At 40.1% G+C, this 20,954-nt stretch overlaps 1 protein-coding gene across 4 annotated transcripts in view; it reads left to right on the forward strand.

Annotated features, from left to right (window-relative positions):
* Window positions 1-20,954, forward strand: part of DYM (dymeclin) — a 213,727-nt gene that overhangs the window by 80,375 nt on the left and 112,398 nt on the right. For all 4 annotated transcript variants that reach the window (XM_055698723.1, XM_055698722.1, XM_055698724.1 and 1 more), the window contains 3 exons: window positions 4,835-5,017; window positions 9,147-9,325; window positions 15,256-15,381. In XM_055698723.1, coding sequence (XP_055554698.1) covers window positions 4,835-5,017; window positions 9,147-9,325; window positions 15,256-15,381 — 488 coding nt within the window. The remainder of the gene's footprint in view (window positions 1-4,834; window positions 5,018-9,146; window positions 9,326-15,255; window positions 15,382-20,954) is intronic.

The raw sequence follows: 20,954 nt of genomic DNA on the forward strand, positions 1-20,954 counted from the left end.
TATTTTGGATTTAAAATGAGAATAATGTTGATAACACGCTGGTGTTTTATTTGTTGCTGAGCAACGCTTACGCTAAGTCAAGGGCTTTTCAGCTTCTCATGCTCAGCCAGCAAAGAGGCCGGCAGAGGACACAGCCAGGACAGCTGACCCAGACTGGCCACAGGGATATCCCAGTCCATACGACATCATGCTGAACAATCAAACTGTAGCAAGCTAGCCCGGGGGGTCGTGGCCCACTGCTCACAGTCTGGCTGGGCATCGGTCAACAGGTGGTGAGCAGTTGCACTGTGCATCACTTCTTTTTTATATTATCGCTGTTATTTTTATTTTCCCTTCCTTTCCCACTAAACTATTGTTATATCAACCCGTAAGTTTTACTTTTTTTTTCCAGTTCTCTCTCCCATCCTGCTGGTGGGGGAGTGGGTGAACAGCTGTGTGGTGTGTAGCTGCCTCAATGATGTCAGAGACTCTTTTAGGATTATGGATTATTAACTTCATCAGGCTTACATTTAGATTAGAATTAGCAAGAAATTCTTTACCCTGAGGGCGGCGAGGCGCTGGCAGAGGCTGCCCGGGGCAGCTGTGGGTGCCCCGTCCCCGGCAGTGCCCACGGCCAGGCTGGGGCTAGGACCCACCTGGGCTGGGGGGAGGTGCAGGGGGTGGCCAGGGGGCTTTGAGGTCCCTCCTGACCCAAACCATTCTATGATAATTGGCACCAGAAAGGTGGTGTTTGGAACATTTTCAAGAGTTTATCGAGCTTCAGAAGCACTTTGTCATGATGCTATTACAGGTAGTCAACCTCCTTCATCCTTATCACAGTGCAGTGGTTTAGTTTTGTGAGCTCATCTTTGCCACTGCCCAGAGATACAGAAAACTTTAAGGAAACTTCAGTAATTTGCATTTCCCTTGAGATGTATACTAAAATGGCAAGAGAATAGGAGTAAATGAAATTTAAAGTGAAATTCAAATGTGAAAGAAATCTGAGCACTGTATGTTAAAAGTGTCTAGGCAAACTTCATTCCGTGCTTTTCACGATGCCAGGCAGCACTAGTGCAGTTACAGCTACCTACGGCTATCCTATGGACTTAAACAGGAATTTTAAATGTGGGATTTTCTTCCTTTTATTCCGTGGGGTTTTTTTCTGTGATGTTCTGAAGAAGATTAATCTGAAATATGATTCTGGCTACTCTTTCTGTATCAGTGTATATTCTTTGTATGTTTTCTGTTAACTATTAACTTCAGATCTGAAAGGAATGTAGTGAGGAGAGCTTCTCAGGGGTTGCAGCATAAATTGTTCTGGTTTTGCTTGCTAAAAAAGTATGGCTGATACTTTTGAAATACACATAAATGTAAAACCAGCTGTAGTGAAGTGATATTTCAGATATTCATAGAACCATAGAATGGCTTGGTTTGGAAGGGCCCGTAAAGACCATCTAGTCCCAACCCCCTGCCACCTGGCCTTGAGCAGTGCCAGGGATGGGGCATCCTCAGCCGTTCTGGGCAACCCATTCCAGTGTCTCACCACCCTCACAGGAAAGGATTTGTTCCTAATATCCAATCTAAATCTCCCCTCTCTCAGTGCAAAGCCTTTCCCCCTTGTCCTATCACTACAGGCCCTGGTACAAAGACCCTCTCCAGCTTCCCTGTCGGCCCCTTGAGGTGCTGGAAGGTGCTCAAACGTGTTCCCAAAGCCTTCTCCTCTCCAGGCTGAACCACCCCAGCTCTCCCAGCTGGTCCTTCCAGCAGAGGTGCTCCAGCCCCTGGTCATCTCCATGGCCTCCGCTGGACTCGGCCAACAGGTCCATGCCCCATGTTGTGGGCCCCAGAGCCCCATACACTGGGAACATACAGAATACAACTACAAGCATTGCCTGCTTGTCTCTCTGTGCTCCCAAGCTGTTTATCTATTTAGAACTTTAATCTGCTGTTAATGATTAGAAAAGATATTTTCCTTAGAAATGTCCCTTTAACTTGGCTACGTTGATAGCACCGACCAGTATTTAGCACCTAATGTGACGTGGCATTTTGGAATGGAAAGGAATATTATGAACCAATTAGCGTGGGATTGCTTTTCTGGAGTAATGCGCTTGATAACAAGAGAGAAAACTTCAGGAGGTTACTTGGGTCATAGATCAAGATGCAGATTTCTCTTGGATGTAGTTGCTTCATTCTTCCCGGTGGAAGATTCAACTTACTCGCCAGTATTTTAGTCATATCCCTCTTTTCCCAACTATTGAGGAAAGGTGTAGTAATAGCAGGTGCCAGACACAAGAAGGCTGGGGTGGTAGAAAATGAAAAGTGAGAACTACACTAAACGTCAAGAATGGGAATGTGCCAGATTTGTATTTATTTAATGTACGATGATAAATATATGTTTGGTTTTTTTTTTAAAGAAAATAATTTCTTTCATGTTACCAATCTGGGTAGCTCATGTGAGTTTAGAAGCTAAGTTCATGGTCAGCATTTTTATTCAGCTTCATTCTGATTTAAGGACAGTGGATCAAAAATACAGTGATAAAGTATTATTAAGATAAAGGATTATTAATGTAACATGAAATTTTTGCTAAGAAGGCTGTAATTATTGTGCTTTTTATTACAAGAACTCCTTCAAGCTGCTTAACATTGAATGGCATTAGTTCCCTTGCCCTTGACATGGCAGTAATTGCCTTGCAATTGTGTTGATGAAGGGAGAGCTGGGTTATTACAAAATCTAACTATATAATTATGTTTGAAGAAAAATACTCTTCAGCTGGCTTGAAATTTTGTAGGGCTAAGAGTACTTTACATTCTTTTAATTGGTTGTGCTATACTTAATTTTACATTCAAATGGCTTACAGGTTTTTATCCTTTGCACCTTGAATCTCTCTGGCTAGAAGAGTGAAAATTAAAGTTTCTCATTTTTTTTCTGTCGTCTTCAAGAAAGTGTGTTATAATTAATTTTTACTTTAGGCGTTAATAAAAAAAAAGAGTTTTTAAAAGTTTAGATTATTTCTTTTTGTGCTGTATAATTCAAGACTTTGACCTATTAAATGAATAATTGGATTAAATGCTCACTCTCTGACATAAAATTTTAAGGCACACTGAAAAATAGCTGCTAAGAGGCATCTGGGGGCAAATATAATCCAGTGTGGTTGGGGGGGGCTGCTTCTTACCCCCTGGGAATGTATCAGGAGTGATAAATGTGATAAAGGTAGAGGCCCAGTGACACTGAAGAAGTCATATGCCACCATAGTCGTGGAGGGGGCAAGTTTTATTCTTTCCCCAACTTTTTGCCCAGTAATGCTGACCCTGCAGCATCTCTGCTTCAGTTTTGGTGGTAGATTTTTTTGTTTGGTTTTTTTTCCTTCCCCGCTGTGTATTATAGTCTCATGAGTAGGGACAAGGAAATAAGGACTTACGGACTTGCTGGAAAGGGCTGAGGGGACTTCTCTAATCCTCCCCTGCTGCTCCTTCTCCCTTCCAGTCTCCTTTAATCGGTATTTGGGCACATAGCTGGTCAGCTTGGTTCACAAACACTGCTGTAATTAGGAACAGGAATTTCAAATACAGTAGTTAAGTTTTGGAGGTAATTTTTGTAATGCTTTAAGGATTAAATATGAAAATGACTCTGCATCTCAGGCTCAAACATCAAAGTTTAAACAGTATTATAATGAGAGTTTTAACGAGCAGCCTTCAGGTGCTTTATACTGGCTTTATACTTTATGCCTTAATACTGGAGCTGTATATGAACCATAAATATACACCTAGATAAAGTGTAAGGTATGCTAACACGCATTCTTATTGTAGTTCACGAGCAAAGAACTGAGATCCGGTGTGGAATGATGAGCTGTTTACATTTTTGTACCTAATAATTTTCTGTGGGTGTAAAATGAATGAAGTTTTGGTGCTTTTGTTACATGTGTAGTTTCGAGGCAGTTGTGAGGCAACAAAAACTTGCTTACCCAAGAGGAATCAATCAGACTGTTTTTGACAGCATCAATAGTGATTTGTCACTTCAAACTTATTTCTTTTTAACTAGATTTTTAACTTCAAATTATTGTAAACAGTTTGCACTTTATACCTTTATATCTTATCTGAAACCTCTTAAAAAGGTGTTTCAGAGTAGGGTAAGTACTTCCAGCTGGAGTGCTTTTTCAAATTGTTTCGTCTTTTTTAGGAATGCAAAAATATGAGGCTGAGTTTAATAATACCTTAAAATTTAAATTTAAATTGCTGTTGATCCTGTCTTTTTTTCCCCAAGAGGTTTATTATTTACTATTATGTTGTGTACCTACAATAATGAGCAATGATGATGATTTCTACAGGACTCCCTTTGGATGTTCTAGTTTTGCAATATTAGTTTTTGTTACTGTGTTTTGTCTAAATTTTGCTGAGTTTATGAAAAATAGAATATATCAGAAAAATGATGCATGATGGACCAGGCTGGTTTTATTAAGAAGGTAACATAAAAGCTCATTTTCCTCTATTAATAAGTTAGCATTATCAGGATTGCAGTGTGAATCCTTCAGCTGGTATCTGCTCTGTGTTTAAGGTTTTCCCCCTCACACATATGCTTGTGTTTCACTTCTCCTAATTTCCTTTTCATATATTCCTGTGACTTAATTTTCTCCATTTCCAGTAATCTTTCAATTCCTACCTCTCTGTGTCCACTGCTGTGTTACTCCTGATATTTTCATATGGAGAAATCAAGTACCCAGATCCATCATCTCATTGTACAGGGGCGATTTGTTTTTCCCTCTTCTTTCTACCTGTGTGTCAGATGCTCTTTTCCTTTCAAGGAGCTGTGTTCATTAAAACGGGACCAAACACGGTATTCTTTATCTTTTCTTTCTAGCTGGCCTGTGGACAGTCTTCACGCTAGGTGGGGTTGGGAGTAAACCAGCGCCGCACCTGGAGCAGTGCTCCCCTCTAGCGAACCAGAGTCTGCTGCTTCTGCTGGTCTTGGCTAATCTGACCGATGCTCCAGATACACCGAACCCCTACAGGCAAGCCATTATGTCCTTCAAGAACACGCAAGGTTTGTATTCCTTCTTATTTCTAAGCATGAACTGATGAAAGTGAAGTGTTAATTTGCTGCAACTACTTAGAGGTTCTCTTTCCAAAATCTGGTTTCCCTTCAGCCAGCCCATGGAAGAGCTGCAATAGTATGTTTTCTTCTGGGAGTTTTGAGGTGGAGTTCCTCAGCTGCTGGAATTTAATGGAAGGGGCAGAGGGAGAAGCATGCTCTTTCCTTCAGACTTGAAAAATTTTAGAAAGCATAATTTCATAGAATATAAATTATACTGACCTCTAAGTAGGTTGGTTATGTAAGAATCTGCAGGAGTCCCCTCAAACTTTATAGCACTTGGGGAAATTCTGTTTATCTGGAGTCATGTTCCTGAGAGCCAAGATAAGCAATTGAATTGCAAACTGGACTGATTTGCTAACTGCATTCTTGTATTGCAAATGTGTGGAGAAACTGGTTAATGTAAACACTTTGATGAGACTTGAGTACAGGGAAAGTTTCAGAGCTGTTTCAGTGCTTGCCTGGTTTTTGAGAAGGCTGGTTGGAGTCTGTGTATCAGGTAACTGCAGATGTGATGCTGGACTCAGTCCCCTGCTGCAGAGAGTCTTGCTTGCGATGCAGTAATGCCCTAACACAGCTTGGACTACTTAGCTCAGCTTTCAGGCAGCGTGCTTCTTTTCATATGTATTTTATCCATACACTTAAATCTCTCTGAGTTTTAGCCACGGGGTTTTACCTTTCCTTGGCTTTACAGGGTTTGACAGTATGCACAGAGCTACTTGGCACAGCTCAAGTGCTACATGCTAACCTGTGAAGCCACATCAGTGCCTCTGAATTACTCACTTTATTTGTATGCCTTTAACCATTAAGTTTTTAGAAGGTTGAGCTCTAAATTCATTCACGTTTACCTAGGAAGTTTCTTTGGGTTTTGAGGATGGAGGATTGTTCTTTTAAAGAAGAAGTCTTAGTTCTGAAATGCCCCTTTGATTTATTGGATGCTGTTAACAGGCAGTGGAGTTCAAATTCTTCATACAGTTTTTGTTTTGTTCTTTTTTTAAACTGCAAACGTCTATGAATGTTTTATTTTGGTTGAGTTTGTTTTGTGGCATCAGTAATGAGTAATGTATTTCATTGAAAACTGTTACACATGTACCATTATAAAATTTTAAAAGAACTTATGCTATGTCATAGTAGCATGAAAAGCCATATTTACTCTATGTGTACGTTTATAGAATGACTTACTGTTTCCCATAAACCTGTTTTCGCTAGCAATACTCATATAACTGAGCTTAAATCTGATTCCTGTGGACGTTCTGAGGGGCTGTGGTAAGAGGAGAATTACATGAAAAAGAAAGGCTGGTTGCTGTCCTAATGATCTATAGTATGTGACTATAAAATGAAAACTGGCTTTTTTGTTGAAGTAATGCATATAATTTGAGACAAAGCTAATACAATTCAGGATAGTTTCTTCATTCTGCATGGTCTAGAATAGTTTAATTTTTATGTTGGTCAGTTCAACATTCTGCAGAATACTACAGGATATATTGCAATTGCTGAGAAGTTTCTTTAATACTGTTTAGGTATTTGTTTTTTACAGTTTTTAAAATATGCTTTAATAAAAAAGATAGTGAAGTGCTATAAATATGTGGCACAAGTTAAATATCCACAGAAGCAAAAACTGAAAGTGAGTGGATGCTCCTCAGCTAATGAACCATGGCATCAAGTTGCTGCTTAATAGAGCACGTTGAATTGATGCGATGTTGCTGTCTACATCCAGGTTTTCCCTATTAAAGAGAAATACTCACCTAAAGTGGGATGGCTTTAAACCAGTTGGTCCATAATCAGGATCAGTGATTGTAGGGGTCTTGGGGCAGCAAGGGTAGTTCAGAAAAGACAGGTTTGGGGCACTCCTCTGCCTGTTGGTATGTCGTTGTAGGGAGAGGCAAGGTTTCCATCGCTGATGGGCTGCATCTTGCCTCTGTGTGTGTGGCAGTGCCTCCCGACTCCTGCAGAAAGGAGAAGTGTTTGCTTCAGTGCCTCCCACTGAGTTCAGCTAAATGGCTGGAGCTGTCATCCCTCGCCCAGGCCAAGAGAAGCAGCCAGCTCCCTGGCACGTCGTCTCTGCTGGGCCCCCAGGAACCCAGTGGGAGCCAGGGCTCCTGTGGGGCTCCCACAGGTCTTCCAAGTACTTTTTCCTTCCAGAGAGGGTGGAGATGTTCTTCAAAATAAGTGACAACTACCACATTCTTCCATGCTGAAAGTTATTTAGAAACTTTGCTAAGAATACAAACTACAAAGAAAGGGGAAGGACAGACGCCCACATCTCAGTGGGTGCAGTGAGCTTTTGTGTGATCAGTCCCTACCAGTATAGAGATTTGTCCAGAAGAGTGGAAAAGTTTGGTCAGAAACCATGGGAGTATTCATTTACACAGCCAAATCTGTGTTGACTCATGAATGCTGGCCATGGGCACCTGGCGTGGTGACACTGTTTTCTCAGCATTTTCTGTGGTGATGCAGTCTATAACATCTGAGAAATCTTTCAGGATTTGAGGAAGAAGAAAGATTTGGATGAAATGCAGTAGCTGCTGCCTATTATGCTGGCTATCGAAATATAGTTGGCTGCAAAATGGCTTGTTAAAAGGCAGGTTTTGAAATTTGCATTGTATTTCTCCCCTGCCCTTTATTCTCCTGAGTCTTTTCTTCCTTTCCTTAAAATGCCATCTGTCCACAAATCACTGTGCAGGAGGAGTAGTAGTACTGTCATGCTGTTTGATACAGCAGAGCTTTCCTAAGTTAATGCGTTTTTAATAAATGATAATTCAGAAATCTCTAGTGTGGTGTTGTGGGAACTGATGAATTGTAATTGAGTTCTTCAACTTTGGACATCCTGCTTATAGTAATATGGAAATTTTTAAGTCCAAACCTTTAGTATATTGGAGTATCCAAACTACTGTTGTTCCCAGAATATCATCTTGCCATGAAATTGCTGTAATTTTTCCATATGCATAGCTTGTTTGTGTGCTCAGAAAAGATAGCTTTTGTATTCAGTTGCCCAGATGCTGAAATAAATCAACGCAAAAAGGCAGACTCGTCCTACTTCATGTATCATCACAGAAGATGCATGTTTTGGTTGGATGTTTTTGAACAGAGCTGGACAGGAAGATACTTCATACATATTCCTGTGAAGCTTTTTGAGAGCTGAGAAATGTACCTGCTCTGCGCTGGAACGAAACCTTGTACTCTCAAAGGTTTTTGTGGAGAAGGCAAAGGCAAAATCTCTGACTTGGGGAGATTGGGAGGCTGAATAAGGACATGAATCTGCCTTTCTGACATGAGTGCATCATTTGTCACACTAGCTTTTTCCACTGGAAATTCCTGACTGTTAGAGATCTGTGCTGATGGAGGTTTTTGTTGAAACTGGTAAAGCTTCTTGTGTAAAGGTTCTGTGAACAGAAATCTGGTTTATTCTCACTAACAGCTCTGGCACAGATTGTATTGTGCCATGTGAACATGAATAAACTGCTGTTGCTTTGAGGGATCTTAGACTGTACAGTGTGGTCTTTTAGACTACTTAACCCACTGAACTCCCCACCACACTTGCATCTTTAGGGTCCTGACAACACCTATGTTTCACTGAAAATGTACTGATAGCCTTGACCTATGTGTATCTGCCCTTCATGCCGAGAAATGGATAGGAGATAACACCTTGATGCTAAACCTGAAAGTTTGGGGTGCAGGGTTTGGAAACATGAATCATCAATACGTGGGGTCCAGAGAAGAGGCTGTAGCTGCCCTCCTTGCAGCAGCTCCTGGGACTGCCTTCTTTTCTAACAGTGGAAGCCATTTGGGTGAACAGAATAGCTTTTTGAAAAAAATGAGTGTCTGTGCAGAGGCAGCGGTCTTACTGTTGCTTCTGTGGGTGGACAGCCTCAGGTTTTTGGCATGACAGAAGCTTCATGAGATCCTATTAAGGCTTATGACTATCAGTGGTAAGAGTCATGGATGATTTTTATTTCCTCCTTACTGTGATGTCTGTATGAAATATTTCACCAAGAGATTTTTATGAAGTTAACAAGTAGCTGGGTGGTAAATGTATTTGTTCATGATTTTTTTTTAAATTATTATTATTTCTTTATTTCAGATAGCACTGCTTTTTCATCATCAAATCCACACACCTTCCAGATTAATTTTAACAGTTTGTACACAGCTTTGTGTGAGCAGCAGAAATCTGATCAAGCAACTCTTCTTTTATACATGCTTCTGCATCAAAATGGCAATGTACGGACGTATGTGTTGGCACGAACGGACATAGAAAGTCTTGTAAGTATTGCTCTGCTTGCCTTACACTCATCATGAGGGGTTGGTCCTGGAAACCTGAGTGTCACCCGCTGCCACAGTCCCCTGTTCTGTGGTAGGGGCAGTAGGTTCTGGCTCACTTATTCACCATTTCTAGCTCATTTATTATGTCATCTCAGGTGTATGATGCTAAACCTGTCACTGCAGTAAAAGACAGTACTGATAAAGCTACCAGGCTGTCTTTGATTCTGTGCTTCTCGGTGTCACTCTTAGTCTGATCCAGGTCAAACCTGCTGACCTCTGGGCATGGTGTGAAGAAACCGGTAGCAGATACCATTCTGTTCGTTATTTTATTTTTCTTTTTTAGGTATTCAGGCCGAAAACTTACACAAGCTTACTGAGTGCGTACAGGGATAATAGTTAACGAAATGAGCTGTAACTTGGCTAGCTTGCCAGATGTCTTACAGGGTTGACCTGCAGCTGAAACTCCTCAAGGAGCAGCTGACAGATTTTATAGAAATGCAACTGTAGTGACTTTTTAGCTGCTTTAAATAGCATTGTGGTTAATGGCCAATGTAACAGACACCTGGTACAGTTTTTGTAGGTTATTAGCTTATGCTCCCCACTTCAGTAATGTCACAAACCACTTAAACAAATCTTACTTATTAAAAAGCATTCCTTTAATAAGATAATGGCTGTCTAGGGGAGTTGGTAACGGAATAAAGAACCCTTTCCATTTTAATATTTGAAGTCTTGCCAGATAATTAGATCCCTTGCCTATTTGATGGCAGATATGGAATGAGCTTGGTCTCAGTCCAAGTTCTAACAGATGTAATGCTAAAATCAGAGTTGATAGACGCCACTGTTGGCAAACTAGGGTGAGATGGCTGGATATTGAATTGATTCAAGACTGAACTTTCGTGTAGTCCACTGCAGATTATCTAGGTGAGGGCTGAGTCATTTTGCATGAATTCTGCAAACAAATGGTCATGTTTAATTTCCTGGGCTGTTGGTATGTGATATGACAAGTTTCAAAGCTGCTAGCCATATCGATTTACTTCACCTTTAGAGAAATAAAGGTTAGGTGTGTGCATTGTTTTATAATTATGATGTCTGATATATTGTAAAACTTACAGAAAAAGCATGAGGCATGTGTGTCAAAACAACTCCAGATGCAGGTACTCAGACGCTCTGCAGTGTGGGAGATTTTCATATATTATCACCTATCTTTCCTCCTCCTCAAAAAAAAAAAAAAAAAGCCAGAAAATAACAGCAGTAATCAGCAACACTAAATGCTTTGTGAGAAAAGCTGAGAAAATCGAGAAAAGCATCACTGAAAACTCAACAGTATGTTTGATTTATTTTTTAATACCAAAATTTGAAACTTTGTGCTCTTATTTTGCTCTTCATGCATACTGTTAACTTTTTGTGATCACTGCTGACACATTACTTACAGTTTTCTAATCATCTTGTTTTTAGCCAGCTAGTAGGTAAGGAAGAGCAGCAGTCAACTGAGAAGAGCAGTTTTAATTGCTTAGTAATGCACGCTGAGCCAGACACAAAAAGGATTTGGGTTGGGAGGGTTACTGGACAAAGAAATCATGATCTCTCAATTACAGCCCTGCTGTGAAAAAGGCTAATTCAGTCTTGGGCTTGTAACGAGGCGAAGGGATAGGAGTAATGGAGTTGGTTATTTCCTTCCCTATATGGCAACTGCAAGAGTGGTGCTAACATGTTGCATACTATTCTGGTGGTGTACTGCCATACTTTGTAAAATATTTACAGGCTATTGAAAAATGAAGAGAGTGTAGAGAAAGATTTTTTTTTTTTCTTGCTTTAAAATTAACAATAAAACTGTGAGAGGCTTAGAAAGTGGGTCAGGAAAGAGTTTAGGAAGCATCAGGATGTGTACATGCGTTCACAAGGGGAAAGCCTTGAACAGAAAGGACTCTCCACTTCCAGAGAGGAGTGGTAAGAAGTAAAGACTGGATGTTGAATCCCACAACTTAAGAGATATAGGAGCAGAAGAGTTAAGGTAATTAATCCAGAGGCAAAACAGTGTTCTCTTTGGGTATCTTTGAAGGAGAGTGAGTGTCTTTTTTGAGGAATATGGCATAAGTCAGTGGCCTCTTCATGCAGAGGCAGCCAGGTGAAATATAAGGGTGCTGTATGAGAGGTCATGTCAGCAGTCAGCCGAGTGCTCATCTTAAACTTTTAGGGGTTTTGCAGGTTGTTCCTGTTTCACTGCCCGCAGTGCATCACATTTGTTGTGTTTTCCCCTATTTTAATTCTTCTCGGTTTTGGTGCCCAGGAAGTATTGCTAGCAGATGCTATGTGACATTTCCTAGAGGTTTTTGAAATGTGCCTTTGCTCTTTTGTAACTTTATTTTAATTTGTAAATTGATTCATTATGTTTTTCTTAACTGTTATAATAGACCATGTCTCAGCTTGCTTCCTAATTTTTATATGAATTTACCTGTGTCTGTTATAGATAAATACCTTTATCTTCTTTTGGGCTTTATAATGCTTTACCATTAGTAAGGCAGTGCATCCTTTTTGCTCTTGTAATAAGTCTGCTTGGTAGAATTAATGTTTGTGTGTCTTCCGTAACTTATGTCACTTTGTATACTTTTATAAAATAATTGGGTTAAAGATCTGATGCCATTAGGGATGTTCAGATTCTGGAATTTGGCTATCTTATTGAAAGTACCAGCAAGGATTCTCCAGGAATGGTGGGACTGGTGAAACAGGGAGCCATCAGCAATTTTTTTCATAAGCATAGAGTCATGGTCTGTAGGTGGGAGAATGTTGAGCCTTTTTCTGTTTGGAAGATCAGCCATCACCCATATTGCAGGTAAAAATACTGATGAGATATCTGCTTATAAGAAATAAGCTATTTCTTTGGAATATGTTTATTTTGGATGCTAAGTTGACATTGCATTGCTGCTCAACATGACTGGACTGAAATAAGGTATATGATGATGTATTTATATCAATTGATGGTGCAGCAGTATTTTTTCCTGTGGTATAAATGTGGCTTAAGCATGTTACTTGTGTGGCTATGCGGTCTTGTGTTTTGTTGTATACTAAAGACAAGCTATTTTAAAACTCTTTGCTGGGGAAACTGTTCCTGACCTTGGACTGAATATAGCACCTGCAATTTTCAGTGTCTGTTTTTACCTGCCCCTTATTTTGGGGATTAAAAGTAACTTTTTACTGGTGGCTGTGTCTTGCCAGTTAAAAGCTGCTCCTGATGGAGCAGCGTTAGTCATAGTCCAGTAATGACAGTTTAATGATGATGAATAAAAGGGCCAGCAATACGAAAGGAAGTGGTTATTGTCTTCTCAGTGTGTAGCTGGACAAAGCCATCATGTAAGAAGGTAGATGTATAAGCTTTAGTATGTGTGTACAACATAAAAGTGTATAAAAAAATTTTTGGTTACAATTCTGGGTACGTTTAAATATAATTAATATATTTTATATTATAATACATATATAATATTTAATTAAAATTAAAAAATAGTCAGAATATAAAAATAAATTAAATTTTGATTATATTAAATTAAGTAGTGGCTTGCCAGATAGTTTTTGTTCTGAGAACAGTAATACTTGTCCTAAAGGGGTGTGTGCCTCAGTGATCAGTATACAAGGAAAGAGTGTTTGAAGGAGGAAGGGCTATAGCAACTGTATGAATTGTTTCAGTTTTCATCTGGAAATGGCACGTAGAGAGGTTAAGTTGCTATTTGCACCCTTAAGTTTTGCCTGGTATGTAGATGGAGAGAAGTGTGAAAGAGGAGTGGGAAGGAAAGCATGGCTGGGGAGCGGAGGTGGGAGGAAGAGGTTTGGAAAGCTCTCAGGGTGTGTTTGGGGCAGGAAGACTGAGTGCAGTGATCTGGAGAGCCAAATCGGTCTTCAGAGTGAGGGTGATTTCAGTAGCTAGTATACAGTTTTAGTGAGAGTACTTCCCTGTGTCGGCCCTTACGGAAATGTCTGTAATGTCTCAATGTCAGAACCAAGGTACCCGTTTTTAACGCAGCTTGTAGCAGCACACTTTTAGGACTTGGAGTGCTTAAGGAACACAAACTCACTTTTTCAGCTGTAGTTTGACCTGATAGTGGTGTGCCTAGACAGAGGAGATATGTTGGGCCATTCTGAAGGAATACATTTCGGCAGAGTGCTTTGTATGGTGGAGTTTAGCATTAACCAGACTGGATCACAGTTACACTGAAGGAGCGCAAGGCATGTACTTTATAACGCAGTATATTCAATTTTGAGTAGCTGTAAAAATTAACAGACACGGCTATTTGGGAGCTGTCTTAAAAATACAAAGCTCTTCCACTGGTTACTTTCGGAAAGGATTTTGTTGGTCTCCCTGCAAAGTCAAGTTGTAAATGCAGTTCTTGGTAGTTTTATATTGCTTCCTGCTGTATGAAGCTTATCGTAATGCTTGGACTTGGAAATGACTTTGACCTAACACAGTGCAAAGCTACATGCAATATAAATATTGGAGATGGAAATGATTTGAACAATGGCCTAATGCAGTGATGTTTGTTTCCCTTTTCCCCCATCCAAGGGAAAGGACTAGTGTTTTTTGCTATATGCCAAGTAGGTACTCTGGGGAAAACCTGGTCTTCACTCAAGACCTATATTCACAAAACACAAAGACATGGACTCTGGTTTCAACTAGAGAGAGAAGTTTGTGGAGGATCCTTTGAAATGGTAAAGCAAGGATGGTTGCAATGTGTAAATATTTTTTTTCTTTTTCTTTTGTTGTGGTATTGTCTTGACCCTGGCCAAAGCATCTGTCAGAAGGTTTTGTGGTTTCCAGCATGTAGGTCAATCTCACTGGTTTTAATAGAAACTGTTGTGTGTTTTAATATGTTCCAACTGCTTTGGGACTGGTAGACTGTAACAGAACATTCTGGTAACTTCAGAACCTTGTGGAGCACTCGGTGTCCTGGCCACTCACCAGAATAGGTTTCACATGATTCATCTTGCTGTACTCAGCCTGTTTTGAAAAACAGCAAGTCTTTAGGTGTTGAGAAGCTTCTTGGAACAAATTCTGCATCTCATCTGCTATCTTGGAATTGAGAGTTTTCTCCAGTTCCTTTTTCCAGGCTATTTTGTGATTTAGGCCTATTTCTGCAGCTCAGAGAAGCCATGTTGTACTGAGCCAGTGGAAAGCTCATTTTCAGTTGGTAGAGAGACGTTTGCATCTGGATTAACTTTAGACTAGCATCCAGGTATGCTTGCTGTTGCAATGAAATCTCATTTTCATTATTATTGCAAGACTTTGGCTTAAGCTGTTTATCCTGGTGGAAATGTTGCAAGACCTTGGGCTGAACTCTCATCATAATGTCAGTTCTCTTTGGCTGCATATTGTCTAGAATTGGAAAAACAGGCCTTTTCTAGTCTTAACCCAACCCAGACTGGTTCTTTTCTGGGATTAGCTCCACACACCAAAATGAGATTTGAGTTTCAGGTCTCAGAATGCCTCTGTGCACCTCAGCTCCAGTATGCTTGGCTATGTTTGATGAGGAAAGTTCTTTCAGACCAGGCTTGTGGTAGAACAAATGGTTAGAAACAATTTTTTTCCTCCTTGAAATGGTGAAAATCTTTTAACGCTTTTATTTTCCCCATAGTCTAGAGGGGAGCTAAAGCTTTCAGAGCCTATGGTAACTGGTATGGCTGGAAATCTCATTTATTAGGAATTGAAATTCCATGTCTGACCACAAGAAAGAATTTGTTTAGACTCTCTTGTGGAGGCAGAATGAAACAGATGGAAGGTGTTTGAACACTATACGTCACTATTTAGGGGTGGTTATTTCAAGAGGGAGGAATTGCTATGGTATTGTTAAGGGCAGGGTGATACACAGGAGGTTTAGAGACTCCTCTGGTTATTGTCTGAGGTATCTGAAGAGTAAACTGATGCACACGTTTTTCTTCCCCTACAGGTTCTGCCAATTCTTGAAATTCTGTATCACGTTGAAGAAAGGAATTCACACCATGTTTACATGGCTCTTATTGTTTTGCTGATCCTTACAGAGGATGATGGCTTCAACCGATCCATTCATGAAGTGGTGAGTTATAGTTTCAGTAAATAATTCTTGAGCTTTAAAAATTGTTTAAATATTTATTTTTATAAAGACATATCTGTATATCTGTTTCCTTAGCAGAGGCTGTATGTGTTCATCCAAATTTGGTGGCATATTCATATACGTATTTCTTTCATAAGGACTAGTAACATGAAGGGGGAAGAGTAATTTCAAAACTTTCCTGAGTGAAGTGAACAAACATGCTCCCTCTTGTAGAAGAGATGCTGCATATACCTCTATTTCTGTGTCTTTTTGTGTGTGTGTGTGTGTGTATGTGTTTCCTGTTAAAAATTAATGTAATAATAGCCAGGCAGGCTGCCTCAAAGATGCTGAGTGTTTGCCATAGAAGTGGAGGGGCTAGAAGAGAGGAAAAAAACGGAAAACCTTTTTTTTCTCCTGAAAAACTTTACTTAACCAGTTTGATACAGTTAAGAGGAACTTTTAGTTGGAGTTTTATTTTCCAGACTGAATGTTACTTCCTTATTTGGCATTTCTTCTGTCTTTCTGCTAGATTAATATCTACTGTATGTTGTCCATGTAGTATGATCCAGATTTTGACTAGCTTTGATGGGCCTTGACCATCTGTGCTGCAGAATACGTTGGACAATTATGTTCTCGTTTCCAAGCTTCTAAAGGCTATGATAATGCGGAAGGTGTCTGCATTGGTGTTACGTACTTTTTTGACTGGGACACGGAAACTCTCTTTTGGGGTTATGTGAAATGCAAAAAGCTGGAAACAAAGTTCAAGGTATCTAACCAGAACCCTTCTCCCAGGTAAATTTCCAGCCTGTTTTGGAAGAAACTGGTGGTTTTTGCTGGTGCCAAGCAGTAGAGACTTACAGTATTTACTCTCTAACATTTCAGATTTCCTATAGCTTTTATGTAGAAAGCAAGAAGAGATGGTGTTTATATGCAGTTTGCTGGTAGTAACTTCTAGGAAGCAGCTTTTAGGAGGAGCACCTGTAGTAACCATGCAGATGACTGAAACATTTTCCTGAAGCTTTCTTCTGTCTCACCTTCATGTGCCTTGAAACCTGCACGTACGCACCATACGTGTGTGTGGTATACATTTTTGGGTTCAATATCACTAAGTCATTTAAATTCTCTCATAAATCGAGCTTGTTGAGGCTTAGAATGCAGCAGACAAAATTTCACTCCTGCCTCGCATTCATTTTAAAGGCTTTACACGTGGTCTTTCAATACGTTCCTTACTGAATAAGTGAAAGTGGAAGATTTCCCTAAAATTTGTTAATGAGGATCCAACTGTGGAATGAAAATATAGATCAAGTTTTCTTGTCCAGTTTATTCTTGCCTTTGCAGCTAACCCTGCCAATATAGCAGTAGTGTTTTCTGTGTAATGTGGTTATTAGTTTACTACTTCCATTTTAATAAAAACAAAATAAACCTAGAAGTTCCTTTTACCCTGAACTGATTTTTTTTTTTCCAATCCTGCCTTTGCTTCTTCCATTTTCTTCTCAATTTAATCTTTGATTTTACTTCAGATTTTCATGTAACTGCTGCTTTCTTTTACTTTGTGGTTGTCTTTTCCTACTCCATAGTTCCTGGTGAGAAGCATCCGTTCATTGACAGCATTGTGCAGCCAGAGTTTTGCTGGGTTTGCTTCTTAGCTAGGTAATGAGAGGTGGCTGTACAGTGCCTGAGCCTGCAGGCTCGTCTATGTGAACTTCTCCCATCAGCCCTACTGCAGAAAAAGCTGTGAAATAGAATCTTTTACCATGGAAAGCCAGTGGAGTGCTATGACACTGCAGACGGTAGATGTGGAATGACCTTAATTCTTCCTCCTCTGTTCCTTTGTTCTTTCTCTCACCCTTTTCTCCATTCTCTGATGGATGGGGCATGTTTCATGCCAAAGGAGAGGGCAAATTTGGAGGCAAAAGCAGAATGCTTTTCTACCCTTGCAGTGCTTTTCTTACTGAACTTGTAGGCTTTTTCTTGCCCCATGCTCTTAATCTTGGTGACATGTGGATGGATTGGATGCAGTGAAGGAGAAAGAGGACATCTTCCCTTGTTCGAATCTTAAACTGCGCACTCTGAAAGTTACCTAAATAAACTACAATATAGATGAGTCGATGACTGTGATACTAATTCTTAAGTATTCCTTATAGGAAGGATTCCTTACTTGTAAAAAAATCACGTTATGTTCACATTATGTTAAACTTCAGAAAAATAAAGTTCCCTTCTTGATCTATATGATTTATGCCATTGCAGAACTTTACAGAGTGATGTGGATATCAAAATAACAAAGATGTGAGCATCGCATCTTTGCTTGTGAACTGTTGGGGAATGTATGGGTAGTGGATTCCTGCAGATCCCGTGATGGAGAAAAAGTGTAGTTAGTTCCCCACTTTGTGGAAAAAAGATCCAAATCATACAGATAAATCACTTCCCCATGCCCATCTTTTTGAGTTATTTAAATGAAAGTTTCCAGGTATGACATGGCCAAGTTAACTATTAAAAAACGACAGTATAATGTAAGAAATTAGTCTCATACTTTCTTATCTCCACATCTCCTAAAGGCTGAGAGGGTATTATAGGGCAGCAAAATGAAGGGAGTCAGGAGAGAGGAAAGTTGTATTGGGATTTCTGCAAAATGTGAACATCTAGTGTCATTACATAACTGGAATGAAACTCTTAATCACTGTGAATATTTATCAAATTCTAGCAATTACAGCAGGATTTTATTTTTTTCCCCCCATCACTTGAATAAAGCATGAAGAAAAAAAAAATTGATGTATTTTAGATCAACCTGTTTTTCTCTCTGCTGCTGTGTATCCTGTGTATGGTTCTTAAAAGAAGCATGACTGTACAGTCCATTTAAGGGCTATTTTCCTTTGTGGTATTTAACCCACACTTATTTATTGATTTTTAAGATTAATTTTAGTAAGCACAGTTTTATAAATCTTGTGATTATACCAACTGGTAAAGAGCTCAGGAAACCACAGAAAGTTTTTGACTGCTGAAGCATTTTTTTGTTTAAAATGAATGTGGTTTTAAGAGCCTGGAAAATATGATTAAAACCATAGGTCCTGTTCCTGCAATTGGCTTAATGCAGTTAGATCCCTGTAACCACGTAGAGCTCAATTTTGTTTGCTAATACTAATAAAAACAGAGTAAAAGAGTAAACTCAAGAATTCCCTAAAGGGGACAAGTATTGGTGATTTTTCTTCTCTGATTTATGAAACTATATACAATGACATCAGATGTCAAAATAACATCATATAATACTTAATGTAGCAGTAATATATACTATAGTACTACTACAGTACTGCATGCTGTTTATGCTGTGTGTATGTTTATGCTGTAGTAAACAGCAAGAGACTGTAAATCACAATTTAACTGTATTTTTATTGTGTTAAGAAGTTATCTCACAAACAGAGTTATGAGAAACTGGGAATATCAGTGTTCCCTATATATATAGAACTGAGTTCCTGTTCTTTGCATCTGAAGTTCTTGCACCTTGAGTTGTAGGTGTCCAGGAACCCAGTGGTAGAACAGTAATTAATCAAAGCCTTTTAATTTATTTTTTTTAAATTGTTCTTGCAAGACCACCCCAGGTCTGAGCTTCTGTTTTTTCACTTTTCTCTTTATAATACTCTCCATAAACGAATGAGATTGTTCAAATTGTGGCACTGATTTCTGGTAGATGATTCTGAAATTTAAGAAATTTTCATGTTTCATGCTTCTGAAACGCAAAACCATGTGAGACACGGTGGTGGTTGCTGCTGGTTTTGTTTTTTTTTAAATAAGCATTTAATTGCTTACTTGCTATGGTTGTGTTCTTCAGTATGGGGGAGAGGAGAGTGCAGGTGACAGGGACTGGTATGTATATGTAACTTTTTAACTTTTTTAGAGTAGTGGACTATTCCAAGGCATAGTTATCTCAGTGAATGTAATTTTCCAGGGCTAGTGCTTTTTAAAGTTTTGTGGAGAACCATTGACCATTTCTGGAGTGGAACTAGGGCGCGAACATGTCCATGGTTACAACTGCCAATGTGTTCTTTAACAAGCTCTGGTAACTTCAAGTTTTGCATTGAGAATTTGAAGTTTGGCAGGTGGCCTTTGTGCTAGGGCTCCACTGCTGATAATCTGACTATATTTGACCAAATTACAAATCTCCAGGGGAAGGGGAGCAGGTTTTTTTCCATCTGCACAGCAGATAGGTAGCCAGAGGTGGCCTGATGTCCATGGTGACTGAATATCCTCATTTTGCTGCTTCCAGAGCCACAGCTGCGCTGTTTGCATCCTCCCCTGACCAGGGATAATGTATCAGATGTGCAGGGACAAGCTGAAGCTTGCATAAGTGCTGCTTCCAGCTCCTGTGGGGTGTGACTGGCCTCCCAGTGATGCTTCTGTGGCTGCTTGGCCATGGTTGAAGCCACATAGAATCATTCAGGTTGGAAAAGACCTTTAAAATCATTGAGTCCGACTGTTAACCTCATACTGCCAAGTCCATCACTAAACTGTGTCCCTGAGCACCATGTCTCCATGTCTGAAGACAGCGCATAGGAACAGGAGTCTGAGGTAACGACAATTAGGAGAAATTGGAAAGAGGTTGTGGCTGGCTGCACGAGGAGTGTGAGATGGGTGCAGTGAGGGAGAAAGATATGAATTAAACAAGAAATGGGCCTAAGAATGGCAAGACTGAGCTTGAAGTTAACACTTCAGTAACCTTTGGGGATGGGTGGAAGATAAGGGGCTGTCAGGCACTGGCACAGGCTGCCCAGGGCAGTGGTGGAGTCACCAGCCCTGGAGGGATCTAAGAGGGATCTTGGGGACACAATTTAGTGGTGGGATTGGCAATCCTGGGTTAACAGTTGGAATCGATGATCTCAAAGGTCTTTTCCAACTTAAACAATTCTGTGATTCTGTTCTATGATTCAGGTAAGATTTGGGGTTGCTGAGCAAAGAAATTAGAGAAGAGGCAGGACAGGAGTGGCAAAACGCTGGAGAAGGTGAAGTCAGGCTTCTTTTTGATGAGGGACTGGAATGGGCAAGGTGTGGGGTGAGGGGAGTGGTAGCTGGGAAGAGAAAGATCTGAGAAGGAACGGGGTCCAGGAGGGCAAGGAGCCGGGCATGAGCTACAGGGAGGGAAAATGGGAAGGATGATGGCTTGTGCATAGCACAGGGAGCCATGGGTGGATGAGGAAGATGTGACTGGAGATGCTGGAGGGCTCAAGGTCTTACTTGAGGTTATCTCACTTGTTCCAGTCCCATTCCTCCTGTCCCATGGGGACACCCTTTGTTAGAGAGAGCACATGATGGGACCTGAGACTCCTGAGTTCCATCATAGTGTGAATCAAGGAACTTCCACTTTGGCTGATTTAAGTAGAGGGATGTGCTCCACAAAATAGCACCAAAGGGAGTGGAGGGAAACAGGGGCCTCGCTTTATTTGTGGGAGGAGGTTGCTTTGCTATTTCAGTTATATATGAGAGACTGTAAGAAATAGCTTATTAGAGATGTAATCAGGAAGCTGATCTTTTTTGTTGGGGTAAGCCTATTTTGTCTCAGAGGGGATAAAAAAACCCCCAACCCTTGG

Source organism: Falco cherrug, chromosome Z (genome assembly GCF_023634085.1).
Source record: "Falco cherrug isolate bFalChe1 chromosome Z, bFalChe1.pri, whole genome shotgun sequence".
Taxonomy (NCBI): Eukaryota; Metazoa; Chordata; class Aves; order Falconiformes; family Falconidae; genus Falco; species Falco cherrug.